Below are 20,700 nucleotides of genomic sequence, written 5' to 3'. Positions count from 1 at the left end.
CCTTATCAGGTGAGAACTGGCAACTGCTCTGAGATTTAAAAATGATAGTGCATATTAAAGAAGAATTAAAATATCAGAAAAAAATCAGCTGTTTAAACCAATTTTGAACTTAACCCTGAATAGAAAAGTCCAGACACAGTGAATTCTGCAAGAAAAACTACATATAGTGAAAGTGATACTTTCTAGGAGGAGGAAGACTGCTGTAGAAGTAGAAATTTAAATTCTAGGACCACAATGGGCTCTGCAAATTGGTTTTACAAGCTATACATATTTTTCATAACTCCAGTTGTAGAATCTGTTTATTTGGGATTTTTTTTAAAAAAAAGACTGATAGCAGATGGTATCACTAGAGAAAGATTTAGAAAAGAGGGGACAAAGGAAATAAAAGCAAGAAATACAAGTGCTAAGACTTTGTACCAACATTTACAAATACCACAGGCATATAGCAGGCCTTTATATCTTAGGCACTGATAACAATGCAGTATCTTTATTAGGGTCAAACAAAAAGTCATCCAGAACTAAGCAAACTTGGGAGTTCATCAAATCTTTTTATCTGACTGGACATTAAGAAAAGTAAACATACGAATGAACAAACCATCTTGCTGGATCAGACCCAAGGTCCATTTGGTCTAGCATCCTTTTTACAATAGCTGCCAGTCAGAAATCCACAAGCAAAGCAGGGAGGCTTTGCTTGTTGTTTTTCACTGCAATGACAGCTATATTCCAAACAGACTTTGATGGACCAATATTGCAGTAATCTGTCTAAATGCCTTTTAAAGCCCTCTAAACCATTAAACTCCCTAGCAATTTTACACTGCAAGAAGAAAAATCTCACTAACTTGCAGGTGTTGTTGCTTGATTCTTCAGGACAATGATGATGACAGTGACATAACAGTATCTTCTGCGGGGGAGCAGCTGCTGTGCTCCCACCATCTTCCTTCCTCGTATCCATGTTCACTTTCCCAGAGCTACGCAAGGGCCTGCTGTCTAGGAAACTGGCTGCACAAGAAAGGAAAAAAAGAGACATTAAGATTTTCGTGCATGGACACTTTAAGGCTTCTCAACAACAAACGTAAGAACCGCTGCCAATCTTATCAATGGAAGTGGAAAAAGCCGTGTCAGTTTAGTGATTAGAGTGTAGGGCTTAGACAGGGGAGGACAACCGTTCAAACTTGCACTTAGCCATGAAGCTTGCTTGGTGAACTTGGGCCAGACACTCACACACAACCCAAATTAGCCACAGGACTCTTATGAGAAACTGAGGACAAGACAAGCATGTACTCTGGTGACCCCCACCCTATGGAACTGCCTGCCTGAGGAGGTCAGGAGAGCCCCCACTCTCCTGGCTTTCCGCAAATGATGCCAAACTGAATGACTCAAACAGGTTTTGTTTACTCAGATAGGAGGGCTGTACTGTAGGGAGGTGGTCTCAAAGAGATGCTTCACTAAACAGATAGGGACCATAGACTTCACCACTATGTTGCCTCTGTTGCTTTAAGTATGTGCTCCTATGTGCTACCTGTTGCTTTAAGTATGACCCTACTGGGTAGTTCTTTGTTGTCTCATGTCAGTCCTAGAATTGCTTATGTTCTGTTTCAGCATTTCTTCAACGCTGTACTGGATTTCTGCTAATGTTATATCTTTAGATGGCATTGTTTATTGTACTAATCTCTCACGCTGTAATCCAATGTCTCAGTGAGAAAGGCAGACTAATACAGGGCTGTGTTTGCATGGTGGATACTGAAAGGCTTTGTGGTCTAATACCTTCAGGACTTGCTAGCAAGATGCTCAAAACTGTAATTTAATAAATTGATTAATAAAATTCATTATTCTATTATTTTCCATTCATTTCTTAGCCTCATAGATAATTTTAAGGACTTAAGTTGATCTAAGAGGTCAAAGACTTAATATAAGTTTGTGCTAAAGATCATTTTCCTAACTGAGATACATTTTCAGTATTACTGTAATAATAACAATGTTTCAGTGTTATTGTTAAGATTTTATTAGTAAGAGCACTATGCCATTTATACAAATGCATAAACTTTAGAATAATCCATTTTGTAATTTGTCATGAGAATCAAAATTACAGGAGACCGTTCAGTATAGTTAACCTTTATTGGCATCAGTTGGCACAATATTCATAATACAAGAAACAGAAAAACAAAGTATAACAAATCAATGGATATGCCTATGGTAGTTATTTTCATTTCAATATAGGCTAGCCAATTGGACATGTTGGACTCTAAGAGCATTTGTTGTATAAAGCTCCCTGCCTCTGCAATATAATGCAAGTGTAGCCAGTATTTTACTGTCCTGAGCCACGCTCGTTTCCACAAGATTTAAACCAGTTTCTAGACACAGGGCTGCATAAGGTGTACAGCACGGCGTGCCCATAATTTTCCGCAAGAAGCTGGCCTGCACTCGTTCCGTAGCACCATCAAATGCACTTATCCATGCTGGGATGCTATATAATAGTTGGGGAATCACACTGGCCTTAAATTTGGTACAAATTGATTTCCTCTGTTGTAAAAAAAAGGGGGGGGGCTATAGCAGAGGCGCTGATGTTGGCCATATTTATTGATGATTTGCAATGGTTAAACCATGATGCATTATATTGGAAACGCAGCCCCAGATACTGGAAGTGGTTAACCTGTTCTATTTCTTTCCCTCCAATTACCCATTTGGACAATTCCCTGGATTTAGAGAAAAGGATTATTTTTGATTTCTCATGATTCAAAATCAGTTGAGAAAAATGTAAGGTATCTGTTCAGTGACCATTTTAAGCCTACTCCAGAGCAGGAAAGTAATACAGTATCATCGGCGTAAAGTAACAGGGGCACATGTATCGCACCCAATTTAGGATAATGGCAATCAACCTCTTCTAGATAGGGGGTGAGATGATTGAGAAACAAGTTGAAGAGAAAAGGAACTAATCTAGAGCCCTGCTTGATGCCATTATTGGATGGAATTTTGGGAGTTGGTTCCCCTGCCAATGAGCATTTAATTTGGCAAGTGGTGGCTGTATACAGCTTTTTGATAAGGTTAAATAGCCTCCTATCTATGTTTAAATAGTGTAATTTGGTCCATAGGAGTTCCCTATCAATTGAATCGAATGCTCCCTTGAGATCTAGAAAAGCAGCATATAGTTTTGAGTTACTCCTTTTAACATATTTGTTAATCCGATGAGATAGAATAGTACAGTGATCCAGTGTTGACTTCCCTTCACAAAAGACCAGTTGTTCTGGACCTAAAATTCTCTGCTGCGACGTCCAGGAGATGAGCTTAGATAATAAGTGCTTAGACTATAACTTGCCCATTATGGAGAGAAGACTAATCGGCCTATAGTTAGAGGGTGTTGTTTGGTCACCTTTTTTATAGACTGGAACCACAATTCCATTCAGCCAAGCATCAGGAATGATGCCAGTCCTATCTATCATTGTAAACAGAGATGCAAGAGGGGCCATCCACAAATCCAAATCTAACTTTAAGATTTCAGGGAGAATTATATCGGGACCTGATGCCTTCCCTGATTTCAGTTGACCAATCAATTCCTTTATTTCATCAGAGGTCACAGGGGGCCATTCTTGAATGTTTTCCGAGAGAAAATTATGGGAGTTAACTGGGGAAACCTGATTCTGATGGAACAGCGATAGAAAATATTGAAACTACTCATGAGAAGAGATGACAGATGTGGAGGGATCCTTGGCATGAAATGCACTCAAGACTATGGCCCAAAATCTTTTCGAGTCATTCAGGGTTGTAGCTTGATGTAGTTGCTCCCATTGATTAATAATATAATCATTCCTCTTTATTTCAGTTCAGTGCCGTAACTGGGCCTCAGAAGGAGACAGAGCCTATCAACTTTGATAAAGTGGCCAGATACAAAATTATTAAAGGACACAACTCAGTTTAATATTCACACCTGGAAGACATTATCATTCCCTCATGCTTATACAGAATTTTAGTAAAAATAATCAAAATGCATGGAGAATACATTAGCAAAATGGTATATAATATTTAGAACTTTGCAATTATATTGAAATTTGGATTTTTAGTGGTCCATATTTTTGATAATTTAGGCCAGAAGCAACTTAGTATTTCAGCAATTAGCAACAAATAGTATTTTAAGAAGCAACTGTAGTAGTACCATATTTGCTCAAAAGGAAGATGTAGTTTTTTAACCTTTCCGTCTTTCTTAAAAGGGCTGGTGGTGGCAATCTTCCACTCATGTACACAGATAGCGCTGATTGGTGCTAAACAGAAATGTGGAGCCTGTGGGCGGGGGGGGGGGAGAGAGATGATGTGAATGGTGATTCTTTGCACATGCTGAGAACTTTGGAAAATTCATTCGCAGCAGACTGGAGCAGCACTGAAAACGATGCAACGTCCAGCAAATACTTTTCAGGCTGCTTTGAGTTTCAAGGGGAGAGGGTGGACTTGTTGCTTTGGAAACTGCAGTTCCTTGTTTAGCAAATGGCAAAGAGCAGTAGGAACATTGTGTGTGGATTTCTTCCTCTACTAGAACTGACCCATGTTTCTGTCTCCGAATTTTATTCCACAGCACCTTTTGCTTCTTCTGTTGTGTTTCAGACAGGAGTTGCCTAGTTCTCCTCTTTTTTTCCCCAGGAGAAAGAAAACCCCCAATGCCTGCACAGTTTTACAGCAATTTAGCACAACATTAGCTATAGCTGTTATAAATTTGAGGACATTTTAGATAGAGAAGTATAAAGACATTCCTGATGGACTGATGATATAACACAGTCTTTTAAGATCACCTGTTTCAATGGATTTAAAAGTGTGTTTTGTAATCACTGTACTCACAGGAGTTGCTGAATGTAACACTGCTTTATTCTTAACCAACAAGGAACTAACACAGAATAGGAAAGTAAGTAAGAGAACAGTATAGGGGATGGAGTTTTCCTCCATCCCATAATCAGGTTCCAGTTAACTCTTTACTATCCATTTTATTTCATCGCTCCCCCTTTAAGTCTTTCTTCTTCTTCTTCTTCTTCTTCTTCTTCAATAATCACCCGAATAGTCTTTCAAATCCCAGGAGGTCTTCTTGCTCTCATTGGATAGCGGTGTGCTTCCACCCATCATTATCTCTGGGTCTATAAAGGCCAGTTTCTGCAGAAGCTACCCTAATTGGTGACCTGGAAGGGGGCATCAAATTACAATTGGCATCAGTCTCTGGTTTTCTGGGCATTCCTGCTGCTCTCACCCTTTTCCCGACTCTTGCACATCAGTTCTCTGGCAGACATAGTCTTGATGCCGCCTGATGACGTGGCCATCAGGTAAATCAATCTTAAAAGATAGAGGCCCTGTCTGTGTTTGAATGCTACCAGGAATCCAGATACGAATCCAGATAAATTTATGGTATAGGCCTGATCCTGTACTCCCAAGTCTGTCTTTAGCATGGTAATCATGGTTATTTTTTTTTGAAGTGTCTGTTTCCTTTGTACTTCCTCTTTTAGTTTGGGACACATTAAATCCAAGTGAGTCCATACGTGCCTTCCCATTAACAACTGGACTGGACTCGCCCCTGTGACGGTCTGGGGGGTAATTCTGTATTTCAAGAGAAATCGGAACAGCCTGGTCTCCAAAGTCCCAGAAGTCATCTTTTTCATTTCTTCTTTGGAGTCCCCTCCTTTATATATATCCTTGCTTTAACAACTTTGAAGGTCCCCAGTCCTTCTTGGAACACTGCTGGATGAGCGCTCAGGAGGACTAGAGATGGGCATGAATCAGAAAAAATGAACCATGCGGTTCGTGGTTCGTGAAGTTTCATGAACCACGAACAACGAACTTTCGCGAATTGGTTTGTTTTGACTCATGAAAATGTCACTTCCGGGCCAGCAAATCCCCACTTCCAGGCCAGCAGAAGGTCATTTCTGGGTCAGCAGAAGGTCTGCAGGAAGTCCATCCCCTATTGCCTAGGAAACTGATTGATTGGCGCCAGGCTGACTGCAGTAATGAACTGAAAAACAAACCAAACAAACCAGCCTGAAGTTTGTGGCGGTTCATCAGAAATGGGATCTGACAAACTACATGTGAAGATAATGCAAAGAGGTGTAAAAAGTGAAAAGAAATTATTTTCACTTCTAGTATATATTGCTTATTGTCTACTGGATATATTGGAATATTGATTATAGCAAGTTGAACACTGATATGAGAAACATATATTTATCTAAAATGTTCACATCCCATCTAACTATATCCAGTGTCTTACCATAAAACAAATACACAAACAAAAATATATAATAAAACCAATCAACAAACAAAAAACTGGAATAAAACAAATCAAGCTAAAACAAGATAAGCTCTTAATATCTTTTAAAAAGCACTAAAAGAGACTTCAAACAGCCTAACGGCAACTGGATAGAGTTTTAAAATCAACAGCTTCAGAGAATAAAAATGTCTTTATCTTGTATTTATTTATTTAAAACATTTCTTAGCCATTTTTCCACCTTAGAGGAGCTCAGGGCAACTTACAATATGAAACAGAAACAACCATAAAAACAGATTAAAAACAGTTTAAAACTATCCATACATTTAAATAAATAAAAAAGTGCCTAAGCAAAAGCCATCCTAAATTTTTAAAAGTCTACAATTGCCTCCTGAAGATAATGAGTAAGGGGGCCAGGCACACTCCCCTGTGGAGATTATCCCATAATCATGGAGCTGCCACTGAAAAGGTCCTCTCTCATGAGGGGACAGTTAGGAGACCCTCTCCTTAGGATCTTAACTCCCAGGCAGCAACATATGGGAGAAGAAGGCAGGGCTTTAAAGGATAGAGCCAACACTTTAAACTGGGCTCAGGAGCAGATTGGTAGCCAGTGCAACTGCTCTAATATTGGGTGTGCATGTTCCAGGTAGCTGGCCCTGACCAGCAGTCTAGCAGAATTCTGCACTAGATGTAGCTTCTGAACACTCTTCAAGGGTAGCCACAAGCAGAGTGCATTGCAACAGCCCAGTTGGGATGTAACTATGGCATAGATCACGATGAGTGCAGGAATGAGTGCAGCAGTCTTGGTGTCAAGTTCCAAAACATTGGTAGTACTACTGAAAAGGCTTTGGCTAATGCTCACTTCTGAACTTGCAGAGGGGCCACAGAACAGGGATTCTGATGGCAGGTGGGTACATGCAATATAAGATCAATCTTAAGTACCCTAGCTGTTTAGGGATGCATTGGACAAAATCAGCACTACCACTTCAGCTGCCAATTAAGTGCAGAGTTAATGGGGCTTCCACATGGAGGATTCTCCATATTTTCCCTTCTCCAGTCCCCATGGGAGCTATTCCCTCCTCCATCATTCCACCAGGGTGCTGGGGGGAGGGGGGAGTAAAACCAGTAATGGACAAATCTTACAGCCTTATAATCAGAGATTAACCTCTCAAATTAAGTCTCTGGTGGAGTGCTGGGGGAAGTGGTCCCTGCAGGGAACTGGGACAGGGAACATATACTTTCTGATCCATACAGCAGCCTTCCCAACTCTTGTAATCTTTGCTAAAAGACTGTAGTAAAGTGGGTTTAGGAAAGATCATAGGAGAGCTGCATAAAACTCAAAAGATACATAGAAGCATGACAATGTTGTATGGAATCAGGGGGGAAAAAAACTACTTTCCATCAGCACCAAAGCCAGACCAAACACCCAGTGCGGAAGTGACCCCACTGCCTCACTTGATTCAGGTGTCATTTACTTATTAATAACACTTCAGCCCAAAACTTCAGCTGCAGGTGGTTGTTCGAATTCTTCCCATGTCAATATTCCCTGTATTTTGAAAACAGAAAATTTCTGTCCTTCCCCCAATGTTCTAGTTTTGTATGGGTTGAGGCCAAATACTCCCTTCTGGTATGTGCCGAGACTTGCCACGCAGAAGTGTTCCACTCCATCTCTTGAGTATTCTAAGACTCCTTCTTCCAAAACAGGCCTCCTCACAATGGAAGAGAGTCAATGGATCCATCCCAAGATGCAAGGAAATTCTCCTTTGTTTTGAGCACTAAGGGAACATTCCAATGTGCCATTTTTTACATGGAGAAAGAGTAGAATCAAGCAAAATGTCTGAGCATTTCATTCAAAACTGTATTATTCAGCAGAATCTCCTTTTTGTATTGTTGTAATCTGTTGCAAGCCACCTTGGGTATAAATCTTTTAAATAAACAAACAAGAGGTTTTGTTTCTATATACATCTGTAACAGGTGCACTTCTTTTGGCTTCTCTTGGGGGAAAATGCATGACATGTGGGTTCTGAAACAATAAGATGTGACCAAAACTAACTTTAGGAGGTGGGTATATATGCTGCATAAAACTTCTCTCTCTTATTGCTACTTCTTTTGGAAAATAAAACTCCCTTTCTCTTCCTCTAAAAGGATTGTTTTTGGATAAGGATACTTTAAAATCCAGCCTACACAGGGCAAGTTAACATCAACAGATGTTCACTTTCTGGGTCAGTGGAACAGAGCCTCTTAAAACGAAGTCCATCTTTTAGCAAACAGCCACAAAGCTGGGATTGTGACTGTGCTACATTGTTATTCATGGACAGAGAAGGAACTTTTATAAATTTTCCAGGCAGAGGCTTTCAGACATCTGGCTCATGGAGTTACGATATTAAGTAAAAATATTATTAGTAATTTAAAAACGAGAGTTCCAGGTTCTGTTTTCATCTTCCATGGTATTTTTGTGGATGTAATGAAGTTTTTCTCAGAGGAAAGGCTGCATGCTGTAACCTGATCTTGTCAGACCTCGGAAGCTAAGCATGGTCAATACTTGGATGGGCAACCACCAAGGAAGACGCTGCTGAGGACGGCAATGGCAAATCACCTCTGCTTCTTGTTTGCCTTGAAAGCCCCTTGCTGAGGTTGCCATAAATCAGTTGCAACTTTACAGCACTTATGCATGCACAATGAAGTTTTCTACTCTCTGTGGCCAATACAGAAAGTTACATTTTGCATGCAAACACCCCTAAAATATTTGGACCCTAGCCTTAACTATATAAGGCTAGTTATATAGCAAATTTGCCAAAGTCACATTTAACCCAACTGGTTTAAATGGAAGCACTAAGCATGCAGATAAAGATCCTTAATTTGGGGAGGAACATGACTTTATTTTCTGCATCCTGTGATACCATATATTCATCATATGAATACATGAAGCAGCCTAACACTACAGTCAAAGCAGAGGTCCATCTATCTTAGTATCGTGTATTCTGAATGATAATAACTCCCCAAGGTCTCTGGCACAGAAGGGTCTTTTCTGATGCCTAACCGAGATCCCTTTTTAGCTGCAGATATCAAGGACTGAACCCAGGAACTTCTTTATGCAAAGCAGGTGCGCTGCCACACAGCCCCTCCCCTCCACAGTGGAATGCTGAACAACTCTGTTTCAGTCCCAAAGCATTTTTTAAAAAAATCAGGAAATAACTCACAATAGTACCAAGTGTGCTAAAGTACAATCAACTGACTGATTGCATCTGAACAAGCTAAATGACATCCTAAAAATGACTGCTTTTATGGGAAAGGGAAACATTAACTCCCTATATGATCCAGACAGCAGATAAAAGAACTTCCAAAGGATATTTCTGGCTACTAATCTGTTACTAAAATAGCAGAGCTATAAGGAAATGGCAATAAATTATGTCTTTTAAACCACAGGCTGGTCTACCAAATACAGCTGTTCAGAGAACAACAATTTTTTTTAACAAGGTAGATTGTATTGGCTACCTTCATGTACTGAATGAAGGAGCCCAGTCCATATATCCATCTGCAGCCCATTTGCATTGCAAAGTTAGAGAAAAACTTTAATCTAAAATAAATAAGTATCAATAGGTTGATGCAGACCTAACTGGAATCTCTGAAATGCTCATGTTCAGATATTGGTTAGAATTAATGGTGGTTAATATTGGTACTGATGTTAAATTTCTGTAAGTGCAATCGTAAACACAATCACACCCTTCAAAGCTCATTGACTTCAATGAATTTACAAGGATGCAGTTTTATTTAGTATTGCACTGTAAGGCAAGTGGGAGAAGTACAAAAGGAATTTGTTTCTGCATGTCAGAAGTTATTTTTTCATACAATACCTGTGTTAACTTCAGATGTACCATTTAAGCAGTGGCAAAAGGATATCTCAACACTCATATGGGAAGGGGGAAAAACAAGGGTTAAATATAAAATTCTGCAGGATGCAAAGAAGAGAAGTGGTCTTGGTTTACCAGATTTGAAAGTGTATTATGCATCCTCATGTCTAGTGTGGATGAAGGACTGGATGCTTTTGAGACATGAGAGACTCCTGACACTGGAAGGTCATGACTTGAGATTTGGATGACATGCCTATTTGTGGTATGACAAAGTATATCAGGAGAGCCATTTTGAGAATCTGGAAGAAATATAAACTGAAACTAACACAGAAGACACCACTTTGAATTTCAACACAGGAAGCATTTTATAGAAGAGATGATTTTCAAACAGGGATGGCTGACTTATGATTTACTGGAATTCTCACTGGGAGATTGTAAATTGAAGATAAGGGAGGATTTAGTAGCTAAAGGTTATAAATGTCAATGGTTTTCCTATGCTCAACTTTTAGAAAGATTCAAATTAGTTAAAAATGATGGAGATTTGAACATGACAAGACTGAATTTGAAAAAGAGCTGTGTTTAGATGATGAACATGCTATTTCTAAAATGTATAAGCTGTTATTGAAATTTGAAACATAAGAAGAATCTGTGAAAGATTGTATGGTAAAATGGGCTAAACATTTTGGGTATAATATAATGATGGATCAGTGGGAAAATATGTGGATAAAGGGGTTTAAATTTACTTTTGAGTGTTAGACTTAAAGAAAATTTTTATAAAATGATGTATCACTGGTATATGTCTCCTGACAAATTAGCTAAAATGAGTAAAGGTATGTCAAATAAATGTTGGAAATCTAAGGAACATTCTATCATCTCTGGTGGACTTGCCATAAGGCTAGAAAATGTTGGGTTCAAAACCATATGATAATACAATTTTTTTTAAAGACTACTGTACATTTTAAGCCAGAAGCCTTTTTGTTGGGATTAATGGACAGTTGGAAAATCAGCATACGGTCTTATTTTTGTATGTGACTTCAGCAACTAGGCTTTTATATGAGCAAAAATGGAAAAGCACAGAATTGCCTTCAACGGAAGATTGGATTATCAAAATGACGGAGGTAGTAGAGATGGCTAAATTTACAGCTTTGATCAGAGATAAAACTGTCTAGTTTTTCGGCTAACTGGAATCCCCTTATGGACTTTCTGTGTGAAACAAGGAAAAATTATTTGGTGATTTGTGGCTTTGATTTTTAAGAAGATAAATCTGAGAGAAAACAAATAGAAGGGAGGCGGCAGTGGAAAAGAAAATTTTGGAGAGATTAAATTTTAAGTACAATGTTTGTTAAAAAAAAGATAAGTGTTGTAGAGAAGAATGGAAATGAAATTTGTATTATTGTTTTCTTTTATTTCTAAATACTGTTTTTGCTTCTTCTTGTAAGCTTTTTACTATCCTTTTCTTTATTTTTGCTTTCTGCTCTTTTGGGGGTCTTTTAATTCTATGAATAAAATAAAAATTTAAAAAAGAAGTGTATGGGGGTGCATAATCTCACAGCGCACCTCTGGATTTTCATCATGGTTAATACACAAGATTGGCCAATTCCTTAGAATTAACTCAGGTTTTGGTCTGAGTATAAAGCTTGCCTTAGCCAATACTAACATGCATAACCAAATAAGAAAAAACCCAAACAGATATAGTTGTTGTGATTAAAGTTTTCTACATGCCCTGCAGGAAAGTGCCAATTCTCATATGGCAATTTAATTATCATCATTTTAGATCATGACATACAGATTAGTAAATATATTTCAGACTAAACAATGCATGCATGTTTGAATCTTTGCTGTTAAAAAGAAAGGTACACATCATATAAAACTATGATATTAGGAACTGCTTAACTCTATGAAGATGATATATAAAATATCAATGTATGTTATTTTCTTCAAAACCCAGAAAATTACCTAAGCAGGGTTTGCTTTCTCAATTTACAACTTTTTTTTACTCCTCAAAAGCCCCTCTGAGACTTTCTTGAGCCATTGTCTTCCATGTGTGAATATTGCTTAATGTGGGACAGAATGCAGAAGACGTTTTCTATTCTATCTAGTGAAGGCCTGTTTCTATGGGTCACTGTAGCCCAGTGTCCATGGTAAATAGTTCTCTGAACTTGCTAACATGTGAATCTGCCCCCTCATATAACAGCCGCAGTAGCTTTTGGAGTACTCAGAAAGCATCACATAATGTACATTATCTTGGTACGACAGCACTGTAAAGTAGGTCAGAATAATTATCCTTGTATCAGAGACAAGGGGGACAGAAGAAAAAAGTTAGGAAACAGCTACTGTGATGACACCCTCTCATATGAACTCATACACATATATCTCCCACTGGAATCTGTTGAGGAGAATCAGCTATACCGTATACTGTCTGGAATTTTCACTCCTCCAGTATTCCAAAATAGAAAAGAGTCCAGTAGCACCTTTAAGACTAACCAACTGTACTGTAGCATAAGCTTTCGAGAATCACAGTTCTCTTCGTCAGATGCAGTATTCCACCATTCATATCTTCAGGAGGTGGGAAAGACCCACCTTTATGTAATGGGAAGCCTTTGATAGCTAGTTACCTCTGTAATTACTGTTGTGTTTCTAATTTGCTATTGCCAAGCTCTTGCAATTATTCTGATGGTTTACTTCAGTGTGACAACTTGTTTATGGATTTATGTTTACATGACATCTTGTTTATGGATGTCTTCTTGAATAAGGTTTCTCCAGTAGCAAAGAAGGCAGTGTAAAAAAACAACAACATCAGGATATAATTTTCTTGTGAAGAAAAGGAGCAGAAATGGTGTGCTTCAGCACGCAGTTTGGCATGGCTCCTGTTCCAGTGGTAACTTGTAAGGGAAGTCTCTTTTACAAGCCACAATCAACACTATACACGGAACAACAATAATCAGGCTCACAGAGCAGCACTATTTAATTTACTAGATCTTTTTCAACCATATAAAACATTTCTGCTGTTAACCAGTGCGGAACAGCTGATAAACTGAGCTGCAGTAGAAGCGCAATGACTTCTGCAGCTTCTGACAATAACAGAGAAGAATCTGTTCACTCTTTTGGCAGCCAGCCACAAAATGGGGGAAGGGGGCATCTTTAGATAGGAAAATAAATGCTGTGTCAACCATCTACTTGGGAGGGGGGGTGTCAAACTAAGACGGCACAGTTTCAAAATACAAAATAGGTTCAGTTGTCTCATTTTTATTTTTAATACCTTGAGAAATCTCAGAAAGGAACTCAAAGCATATGATTTGAAATCAATTTAAATGTAAGAAGCTGCCAGAAGCATGACTTAAAACATAAGACAACAAGAAAAAACCGAAAAACCACATTGTCCAACATCCCATTTCCTACAACGGTCCTCAGAGGCTTCCACCGAGGCTTAGGAAGATAGCATCTCTCCAGTCTGTACCTTCAGCATATGGTATATACTTGCCTTACTTTATTTATTTATTTACATTATTTAAAGTCCACCTTTCTCATGGAGACTCAAGGTGGATTGCACAGACTCAGTTAACGCAAATAACAGGATTGGACATCCAATGTACAATACCATAGGATTTGGATTGCAAAACTCTGGAACCAAATAGAAATCTGAAGAGAGCTGAAACAAACATAAGCATTAAACTGATGCATTAAATGATGCAAACATTACACAGTGGGATCCTACTTACAGCAACAGACAGTACAAAATATAAACTCTAGTACAGTTCACAGTCGCTAGCCCCTTTACCCAAGCACCCTTCTGAACCATTTTGTTACCGTACTGCCTTATTACCTGTGTAAAAAAGTCCTCTTGAATAATTCAGTTTTGCATAGTTTGCAGAAAGGCCATGCACCTGCAGAAGGCCATACACAGATGAGTGAAGCTATCATGGTGGGGCATAGGGGGATAGGCTGTTGTGCAGATATGAGGGGCCAAGGCCATGAAGGGCTTTGTATGTGATAGCCAGTACCTTGAACTGAGACTGGTAACTGATCGGCAGCCAATGGTGTTACTGCAGAATGAGAGTAATATACATGCTCCACCTAGCTCCTGATAATAACCAAGATGTGGCATATTGCAAAGAGAGGAGTCTCCAAGGTGACTTCTAGGGGAGACCTATACAGAGTGCATATTAGAATCCATGTTACCATGGCATGGATCCAGGTGGCTAGATTAGCCATCTTTACTGGAGGGTTCCAATGGTCAATAGATGCTAGATTCAGCCTCCATAAATATGTCATATCCTTTCTAGAAGCAATCAGTAGTGAACTCCATAACTTAATTGTGTGAATAAGCACTTTCTTCTGCATAGTGATTCTTAGTTTAGCTCTTGCTACTGCTGTGAATTGAGAAGCGTTTACAGCGGCAAGAGAGCATCCAGGCAGCAGTTTTCCCTGCATTTCTTGTCTCAGCCACTTGTAGCCACCATTTCTCCCCTCCACTGGAGGTTTTTTTTTTCTTAAATCAAAAATTGCTACATTGCTATAGCATTATACTATTCTAACACTGTATTGCACTGATCTCCTTGATTCCAGTTATCATTAAAAGAAGGGCTTTTTTCTTGGAAAAGAGGTGGTGGAACTCAGTGAGTTGCCCTTGGAGAAAATGGTCACATGCTGGTGGCCCTGCCCCCTGATCTCCAGACAGAGGGGAGTTGAGATTGCCCTCCACAAAGGCAATCTAAACTCCCCTCGGTTGGGAGATCAGGGGGCGGGGCCACCAGCCATGTGACCATTTTCAAGAGGTTCCAGAACTCCGTTCCACCGCGTTCCAGCTGAAAAAAAGCCCTGATTAAAAGAAATCTCTAACCCTTCTGGTAATCAATTCGTAAGGAGAAATACAGAGGTTGCAAGTTTCCCTTCGTAATGTGACAATGAAAAGTACTAGTGATTTGCTTTTAAAAAATGAAATCTGTAACTAGTTTATCATTGCTTATTGGTGATATACTGATCTAGCAATTCCTAATTGTTTTAAGACCAAAAGAAGCCTCCAGTATGTGGAAAGGAACTGGTGGTCACAGGTGCACTTGGATTCTTGAAAGTGGCACTTCACACCATTGGCTAAATATTTGGCCTGATCTGACTTAGAAAGAAATATGGACCATTAACAGTCATCATCTAAAAACAGATTTCCTAATTCACTAGGACCGCAAAGTGGGGTTTACCTGTTACATTAATTAATTTTTCTTGCATCCTGTTGGAGTTGTTTAGTGTTATGTTGTGTAGTATTATGTTGTGTAGGCATGTTGTGTAGTGTACAAAATTTTAACCACTGAGGAAGGTCTCATGGCCAAAACACATTTGGTTTTGGTGTAAATGTATGATATACCATGGATCACTACACCTGGTCATAGGAAACATTATTAACACAGAGAAGGTTTCTTCTTTTTTCAACCTTGGTTACCTGGTTTTTGCTGGGTTGAAAATATTTTCCCCCTCTTGATTTTCTCTAGGATTTTATTGATATTTTTTTTTAAAAAAATGACTGTTTTATATGATTTGTGAATTATCTAATTGTCTATTTAAACAACTACCTGTTGAGCAGAGAAGTTACAAAGCAAGAACCGGGGGAGAGGTAATATTACTCAATCCGCCTGTGTGAGAATGCACATGCAACGAAAACCAGATTGCACTGTACTGCATTGTTATGAAAGAAAACTGTGAATACATACAGTGAGGAAACCTGTAGAATGCCAAGGAACAGACTCATGAACTACTGAACCAATGGTCGAAAAATCAGGTTCACTTCTAGTCAACAGGATACAAGCAGAACCACCAGGTTTTCAAGCCTCCGTACTAACAAATCCCCTTTTATAAAGGTATAGTAGAATAGAGCAAACCTTTTCAGGCTTTTAAAAAACCTGTTAATTAAAAGTCACTGTTAAAATACTACTAATCCTAATCTGCAATCCCAAACAGAGTTACTCCAGTCTAAACCCATTGATTTCAACGGGTTAGACCAGAGTAACTGTGTTTAGGATTGCCCTGTTAATTTATTAACACAGGGCATTAAAATGTTTTGATTCTTAATTCAGGTAGAAACCAATTTTGTCTATACTGCATCAACCATTATGGTATACTTCTAAGTAGCTAACATTGTATTCAAACTTTAACAACTCTTCATTATATATTTATTTTCATATTTAAATTAAGACTTACCAGATATTAAAAAATAAATAGCCCAGTTGTGCATTCGCATCACAGTAATACTTGAATTTGACCTTTTCACTATACAAAGGAGAGATTTTTTTCCTGTGAGGCATACAGCACCCATCTTTAAATTTTGTCTCTTGACTTTTTGCAGAAGAGTGGCAACACAAAGAGGAAAGCCTTATTTTACTTTGCAATATATTTTCTGAAGATGTATTCCCAGCTGGAACTGTACTTTTATATTAATGTTTTTCATATACAATTATAGATGTGACCCACACAAATATGTGGATAAAAAAATCAGTCCTTAAAAAAAAAGTTGTTTTTGATCTTAAGCACATTTAGTTGGAAGTAAATCCCAATGGAAATCAATGTGACTAACATCCAAGTGAATGTGATAAGAGCAACCTTTTGCCTAGCGAGATCTATTGAAGGGAATTAGCAGAGGGGAAACACAGAAATGCAAGACAAGGCACACACAAAACAGTCCTCTCAGCCCCACAGGTAGCTAGCTGCACATTTAAAAAATCCTACTTCAACTAAATGGAATCCTCTAGTCATGTGCCCCCATGCCTGACCTTTCATAAAAAGTCAGTGAACTTCGCCTCTCCCACACAAAGAGGATAAACGGAAAAACTCATTCTCCTTTTTCCCCCTTTCCCTAAAGCATTTTGTTAAGATTTTTTTTTAAAGCTGACCTCTTCTACTTACATTCAATTTCCATAGGCCTGTTCTATCCTTGCCAAATCTGCCCCCCCTCCGATGAGAGTCATGTGACAAACCACTAAAGTACTGCTGCTAAGGGGCTTCCATTAACAAAACAGAATACCGTATGTTGAGTTAATCCTGCACCTGTGATCTGTTATTCAGCAGTTAAGAAATGTAGCCCAGGCTGCGGTTGCCTAATACTGCTCAGCTGTTTTTTTTTTTCTTCCCTTGTATTCCCTTTGATTGTAAAACTGGCAAGCAAAAAATAGTTCAGCCAGGCACACTGCTATATGACGAATATAAAGCATGTGATGGTAGAAAGGTGAAAGGGAAAGGAAAGCCATGAATTGGAGAGAAAGACAGATTTACTACTCATATAGTATTTATTACCATTTCCAGGTGGATTTCCAGATGGATTAAAAGCTACTTTTTAAGTTTATGTGGGGGAAATGTTGTACCTTACTCCTAAAATCCAAAGTTGCATTTTTTAAAAAAGAAGAAAAGAAGCCCAACATCTATTTGATGTCAGAGAATTACATTTTTCATTTTTTTTTGCAGAAGGAGAGTCTTATTTCCCATATCACCACTCTTTCACGTGCTTTTCCTTTTTGTCTTCCCCTAGAAGTACTCACATGATATCCTCTGTTTTCTTTTTCTCTTCTTGGCCATCTCTGCTCTCACTCACTCACTCACCTACTTTCCATTTTCTGTCCCCCTCTGCCTTTTTTATTCCTCATACTCCAGGTTTGCCCACCTTTTTGCCTATCTTTTAACCTTTTTTAGTCTCTCTCTCTCACCCCTGCACTGTAACTGAGAGCTAAGCTACAAGAGATGAATTACACGAGGAGGAGCCCATGAAAGGAGTCATAATGTTAGCCTGGAAGCTGAGTTTTAAGAGAGATCAGAAGGCTTTGTTAATTTCCCCACTCTACAGAGCCAGGGAGATGCTTGCTCAGAGGGTTTGTTTATTTCCTCTTCACCTCTTACAAGGGGAGGTGAAACTGACAGAGCCTCAGGAGGCAAAAAGGAAATTAAGAAACCCTCTGAGCAGAAATCTCCCAGGCTCTGTAGAGAGGGGAAATTAACAAAGCCTTCTGGTCTCTTTTAAAACACAACTTCCCAGCTAACACTGCAACTCCCTTCATGTGCTCCTCCTCGTGTAATTTGTCTCTTATAGCTTGGCTCTGACACTTGGAATCCTCAGCAAGATTAGCAGCAGTTTGCCTAGCAACCCCCAAAATGGCCACCAAGATCACAAAACATAGTCTTGCAAGATCTCAGAGGCACTTTTCTTAAAGAAGCAGACACTGCTTCTATGATTTGGGTAGGGATCCCATTACCGCAGTAGGGGTAGAGGGTTCCTCACTCCCAGCCTCTCCTCCCCCACCTCTCACTTAGCAGGCAGGTGGGAAAGGTGTGGAAATGGGCCTCAGAACCCCGCAGAATGCTCCAGAGTACATCTGTGTCATGTCTGGACCCAATTTGGTAAAAATTGATACTCAACGCTAGATTGGAGCTGATTTTTACCAAATCGGCCCTTGGTGTGACTCGTCACTTCCACATCATTCTGGGAAGTGACATCATCCCCAGCATGACACAGAAGTGCTCCGGATCACGTGTGAGGTAAGTATTCCAGTTGTAACCCCTGCAACGAGACTCCAGCAAAACAAAACCTGTTTTACAAGAAGGAAAAGAAGAACAAAAAGACTATCATAGGGAACAATGCATAAGTTTTGCAACTTTCAAACTCTCTTAAGGAACAAACCGTACTTCCAGGATTAGCCTTGCTCCCCACAATCTGGTATGATTTTAGGTTGCACTCAAACCTACATATTAATATGTTTTGTACTTACATCTACAAGCACCACAGTTAAGGCTGAGTATGGAAAGCAACATGTAAGGTAAAGCGACTAGAAAGCTGATTGATTAAGTTGCTATGTAAAGACAAGCTATGGGTCACTCTGCATGTTACATCTTTCCCAAGTTTACCGCAGAGCAAACCCATAATCCCTACAGTCACACAGGAGCTCTGGGGAATGGCTTCTATTACAAAGGAAGAGTGCAAATGGACTTGGAAAGCTGCTGCCAGGGGAGGGAAGAGTTCGTGCCTTTCTTCCAAATAGTGTGGGGGAGGGGAGTTTTCCTATTTCTGCTGCTTTATGTGCATACAATGCCTCCTCCACATGAAGCTGCAGAAATGGGTCCCACCTACCCAACCCGGCACTGTTTTTGCATGGGGGGAAAAGCTTGGGAGAAAGGCAGGAGCTCTCTCCCACCACCACCCAGCAGCAGCTTTCTGAGCCCATCTGCACTCTCCTTGTTTTATAGAAGCCATTCTCCCAAGCTGCTATGTTGACTATGCATAGCATAGATTGGCTCTGAGGTGAACTTGTGAAAGAAGTAACGTTTTGAGGGACCCTATGATTTGCAGGAAAACTGGAAGTTAAAGAGGGAATCAGAGCACCAAGGACAGGAGGGATGACACAAGCCAAAAGTTGGACCTGATGGCCAAGTATGATCATTATATTTACATAACTCTATTTATGCAAATTCAGAAAATCTATTGACGTAAATGTTGAAATAATGGCACATTTTTCATTCACAACTCATGAAACTGTGTATACAGGATTGAATTATGGTACAGAGGGCTTTGAATCTGTACCAAACTCAGAGAAATTATGCTTGGGCCCTGATATGCTAACACTCAATGAACAGTCACAGTTTAACTGTGACCCTAATCACAGGAACCTCAAATGTAGAAAGTCTCAATAAAAGTTACAAACCCAGTCACATTTAAACCATTGAAACTAATATGACAAGGCAAAACCCAGAAAACTTGGCATTCAGGTACAATTGTAGATAGAAAGAAACAAATACTGTTAAGTTCATGAGACTTTCTCTCTGCCCTTGTGTTTTGAAGCAGTATTATGAAAACAGAGTGATTATTACATGATACGCAGAGATAGTCGATGACTTATTATATGGAGGATTCGTACAAAAGTTTTGATCAGAGTTTCACAGTATATCACAGCATATTCAGAAAACACTGAAGACAGATAACAGACATATGAAGACAAAATGCAAAAGAAAAACAGATAGTACTTGAAAGGCTTCAGATACACACATGAACTCCAGCCTTCTGTACAGAATGGATCTGCACACTTCTTTCAGCATCACAGAATGCTCCTGCTTGAGGGGTGTGTGTGTGTGAGAGTGAGTGAGTGAGTGAGTGAGTGAGTGAGTGAGTGTGTGTGTGTGTGAGTGAGTGAGTGAGTGAGTGAGTGAGAGAGAGAGAGGGGGGAGAAAGGGAGAGTGGGAGAGAGTGAGAGATTCCTAATGTAAATATGGTGCATGGACCAGTTAACAAATATATCAGAGTATCGTGCCAGAGAAAGGACTGAAGACAAAATGGAATGCAGGAGTTGCATTTGCATCTTTAAAGGCTCAGTACAATTATTTTATGTATTTCATTTAATAGGAGCTCAAAGCTCATTTCAGCATCTAAAAATAGAATTCAAAGGAAGATCAAATTTACCATGCCATTTATATATGAATCGATCTCTGTGCAATATGTGCTGAGTCTGTGCCTGCATTCCATACTTCTATATAGAGGCAAATGAACAGTGTCCATTTCCATAAGAAGGTCCATAATCGAGCCAGATTCTCACTTTCCTAACCAATACCTTTAAGAAATGAATGAACCGTGTTTCTGGATACCAGTTATCTTCACTAGCA

At 39.3% G+C, this 20,700-nt stretch overlaps 1 protein-coding gene across 1 annotated transcript in view; it reads right to left on the bottom strand.

The window, feature by feature from the left end:
- The window catches only part of BMPR1B (bone morphogenetic protein receptor type 1B), a 104,279-nt gene that overhangs the window by 42,221 nt on the left and 41,358 nt on the right, over positions 1–20,700 (bottom strand). The window contains exon 2 of the mRNA XM_054990042.1: positions 840–999. Within this exon, the coding sequence (XP_054846017.1) occupies positions 840–999 (160 nt within the window). The remainder of the gene's footprint in view (positions 1–839; positions 1,000–20,700) is intronic.

The sequence above is a fragment of the Eublepharis macularius genome, chromosome 10 (assembly GCF_028583425.1).
Source record: "Eublepharis macularius isolate TG4126 chromosome 10, MPM_Emac_v1.0, whole genome shotgun sequence".
Taxonomy (NCBI): domain Eukaryota; kingdom Metazoa; phylum Chordata; class Lepidosauria; order Squamata; family Eublepharidae; genus Eublepharis; species Eublepharis macularius.
This window is presented reverse-complemented; position numbering and strand designations above follow the sequence as displayed.